This window comes from Diaphorina citri, unplaced genomic scaffold (genome assembly GCF_000475195.1).
Source record: "Diaphorina citri unplaced genomic scaffold, Diaci psyllid genome assembly version 1.1 scaffold34281, whole genome shotgun sequence".
Classification (NCBI taxonomy): domain Eukaryota; kingdom Metazoa; phylum Arthropoda; class Insecta; order Hemiptera; family Psyllidae; genus Diaphorina; species Diaphorina citri.
In genome coordinates this window covers 1-4,320 of record NW_007411613.1, presented here as the reverse complement: position 1 = coordinate 4,320, position 4,320 = coordinate 1, and the positions used below count along the sequence as shown (strand labels likewise).

At 41.3% G+C, this 4,320-nt stretch overlaps 1 protein-coding gene across 1 annotated transcript; it reads left to right on the top strand.

The window, feature by feature from the left end:
• The first annotated feature begins 2,591 nt into the window (after positions 1-2,591).
• LOC103523702 (glucose dehydrogenase [FAD, quinone]-like) lies at positions 2,592-4,311 on the top strand. The gene has a single exon (XM_008488723.2). It carries the CDS (start codon positions 2,592-2,594, stop codon positions 4,221-4,223), a length of 1,632 nt encoding a protein of 543 aa, XP_008486945.1. The 3' UTR covers positions 4,224-4,311.
• The last annotated feature ends 9 nt before the right edge of the window (positions 4,312-4,320 follow it).

Sequence of the window (4,320 nt, the reverse complement as noted above, 5' to 3'; positions counted from 1 at the left end):
GTGGAAGTCAAGAAGTGAAGACTCTCAGACAACATTGACGACGGTGGAGGGCCCAGGACTCGGTTGGTGATATTTCAGTATGAGCCCATTATAAACATAAAGACCTATCCAAAACCATATGTCAGCGAGGTGACAAATTTTTACAATTTCCAAGGTGACCTGTAAGTACCCATTTCTTTTTGATTTGTTGAGTGCTGCTTGTCCTGCGTGTTAGTACCAACCTCTTGAAAAAGAATCCAGGTTGTGGTGACTGTTGCTTTGGTGAACTTGACTTGTGACTGAGATGTTACTTTACTGATCTACCATCCTTTTTATAAGATTTCCATCAGGTAGACTATAGAACACATCTGGTCCCTGTGGTCTCGTTGATCAAAAGTATATGAACCCAAATTGTTTGCTCCTACTGTATCGTTCCTATAATAGTGTACAATGTTATTTGGATACACATCGAATGGATGCAAGAACAGACGTCGTATTTGTAATGATTTGGCGAGACAGAATGTTTTTTACGTGGGACTGACGTTTTTTCAGGTGGAACTATGAGTCTGTAGGAGTGATTAAGTGTATAAGGGTTTCAATCTAGTATTATTTAATGGTTTGGGTGTATGAACCTAACCTAGAAATCTAATTTTACTAGTAACATGTGTGGTTCTCCTTGTGAAAACTAACCGGCCGTGTCGAGAGCCATGTTGGGATTTTTTTTTTTTTTTTTTTTTTTAGGTCAGAGGTCAGAAGTATCTCTTTGTGAAAAATCTTTTTTATAAACTTACAGAACCTCGACCGCGTTGTTTTAATTTCGGTAGTCCGTGAATTTTGTGACCTTTTTACTTTAAGCCATTTTGTTCAAAGAGATAATTTTTGAGCTTAAAGAAGTTCCTCCGTATGGTCTTGACGGCCTAACAGTATTCCTTTTAGACGTAATTTTTGATTGCAGTGTTATGGTTTGTTGAAATTCACGGCAGTTTATGGGTGGTGCACCCATATCAGACCTAGGTGGTTAACGGATGTATCCATGGATACATTAAATTCCAAGAAGAGGAAGGAAGAAGAGAAGAGGAATAAGAAGGAAGAAGAAGGAGAGAAGGGAGCAAGATCTTCTTTTTTGCGATTTTTAACCATGCGGTCGATCAATCGAATCAACCATCACACCACACGGAACATTCCGCGATCCGGCGCCCAAACTAAGGGCGGGCCCGCCTAAAAGGGACTACCATTGCAAAAGCAAAGAGCCTTGCCGACCGAAAGTAGCGTTAGGACAGAAGGGAAGAGAGAAGCTAAAAGCCCTGGTATTCCTGTATGCGTCAATGGTCAAGGGAGACGTTTTGAGAATTTTTTTATTATTTTTTTTTTTTTTTTTTTTACCATGTGCAGGTTGGATGCCAATACCAATAACTACCACCCTCATGCACTCTACTTAGGCCTATGAGTTCCTATGGCGCCCGCTTCTTTTCCAACTCTTAGCACCAAATATGACAAATATCTCTGCCCAATCGAATCTATGCTTCTATTAGAAATGAAATAAATAATGGAGGCCATGCGTGACCAATGCAGGGCGCTTCGCCTGCGCGAGTACATTAAATCCAATTGGTGTTTGCTACCTAATTGGGAGACTTTTTTCCTTTTGTTTTTACCTACTTCTCTTTTGTTTTACTATTTAATTTTCATAGTGTATAAATAAAACAAAACATACTAAACAATTGAAAATTCCCTGATCCTACAATAAGACAACTCCCTGGCTAGTGAGACCATATCTCAATAAGAAACTCCCCTGGTACTAGCAGTAACCTAGACATGTATACAAGTTCTAGGTCTCTCCCAATTAAATTCCAAACATTTGGGTACTGGGTTGCCTAAGTGTTAAATGTTTGTGCATTTTGGTTATGTACCAAGCCGCACACGGTCTCTCTCTCTCCCTTCTTTCTCTCTCTCCTCCCTCTCCTCTCCCTCCTCTCTACCCTCTCCTTAGATTGAAAATCGTGTCCTTGAATGGTCGTGTCCGTTTTCTTAGAGAACCACCCAAAGGAATCGGTCTCAAGATTCTCTCTCTCTCCTCTTCCTCTTCTCTCTCTCCTCTCTCCTCTCCTTCTCTTGTCTGGCTCTCTCCTTTTCTAAGCTCCCCTGTCTATCACTCTTCTTCCTCCTACCTCCTCTTTGATCACTCTCACTTCACTCTATCCCTATCTGGCTCCCGTCCTTATTTCTACTCCTCTCTCTGTTTCCTCTCTCACTGCTTTTCTCCTCTCTCTCTCTCTCGTATTTTGTTTTAGTAGCGTGGGTCCCTGCTACAAATCCCGTCGGTTGTCATTCGGTTCAAAGACGAGAGGGAGAGACAACGAGGAGGGAAACAGGCAAGAGAGAGAGAGAAAGAGAGAGAGAGAAGAGAACACATTCACAACAGTACCGGTGAAATATTACTGAGGCCCTTATCTAAAGCTTTAAAATGTTAACGAAATTGGTTTCCAGAGAAGATGTTTTTCACATGGACATGGATTCCTATAGCAAACTTTAAGTATCAGCCTCATATAACCATTCAATAATCTCCGTAGTGACTTTGCCGTTTCTTTATTAGCTGTATGCTAATGTAACTCCTGATGGAATCCGGAGGAGAGCAGATTCCATTCAGTGAGTGGCCCCTGATAGTAAGCTACTTCCAGTTGACAAGTTTCAACTGGGGTTACAGAGCAGAGAAACAGCCAGGACAATGTCAAGCTATGGTGAAGCAGAGATGTCGCTGGCCTCGTGGGAAAGGTATGGGAGGTAGTAGTGTATTGAACTATATGATCTATACACGAGGTACACCACGGGATTATGATAGATGGGCAGCTATGGGCAATCCTGGCTGGAGTTATGATGAGGTCTATCCTTACTTCTTGAAAATAGAAAACATGACTATTCCAGAACTCAGGAATTCCCCACATCATTCTACTACGGGATATGTCCCTGTTGGATACAATCCATATAAGAGTCAGGTGGTAGATGCTTTCCTAGAATCATCCAAATATGTCAACCAATCTACAATTGATTACAATCAACCAGAAAACTACTTGGGATTTTCAAGAATTCAAGCCACGACGAGGAACGGCAAGCGGGTAAGCTCTTATCATGCTTATATTGAACCTGTGAGGAATAGACCAAACCTTCATATTAGTTTGAACTCTCAAGTCACCAGAGTACTTATTGATTCTGAATCCAAAAAAGCCTATGGTGTGGAATTTGTTAAGAACGGTAAGAAGAGAATAGTTTTCGCTAGGAAGGAAATCATTCTCTCCGCAGGAGCTATCAATACACCACATATTCTTATGCACTCTGGTGTAGGTCCACGCGAACATTTGGAGAGCTTGAAAATCAAAGTGGAAAGAGATCTACCGGTTGGAGAAAATCTTCAAGATCACATTACCATGGCGGGTCTGGCTTTCACTCACAATACGACAGAACTGTTCAACTATAACACAATGCTGGCACAAGCTTTCACTATGATGTATAATATTAGTAAAGGCGGTGGCATGGGTAGTATTCCAGGGGGTGTGGAAGGTATCGGGTTTGTACAAACCAAATACAATACGGATCCTTCCTATCCTGATATCGAATTTATATTTGCTATCGGTAGTCTTGCAGCAGACTCTGGCCATACTGTAAGGAGAGGTATGGGTATCACTGATGAATGTTACAACCAGGCTTACAAACATTTAGAACAGAAGAACACTTGGACAATATGGCCTATGCTATTACTTCCTAAGAGTAGAGGTAGAATATTACTCGGGTCTAGAAATCCACTGAAGGCACCCTTGTTATATGGAAATTATTTCCAAGATGAATCTGATCTGTGGACATTGGTGGAAGGAATCAAGATGGCGGTCAACTTGAGTCGAACTGAACCATTCCAAAGAATAGGAAGTAAGTTGAATCCAGTACCTTTACCTGGATGTAAACAATATGAGTTTGAATCGGATGACTATTGGGCATGTACTGCGCGACAGATTACAGCTACTGTGCATCACATGAGTGGTACATGTCGTATGGGTATTAATGAGGATGGTACGACAGTAGTAGATAACGAGCTCAGAGTACATGGTATCAAGAACTTGAGAGTGGCAGATGCATCTGTCATGCCAATCCTTATAGCAGCTCATCCTATGGCACCTATCTATATGATAGGAGAGAAATGTGCTGATATGATCAAGGACACATGGTCTCAAGGAGAGAACAAGGTAGAAATTCGGTAACACAATACAGAATCATGATATTGTGTTGTGAATAATTGAATTCTTGTGAATCACATGGGATTACCATGTGGTTCAGAACTAGTCGTCCTTGAGTTTT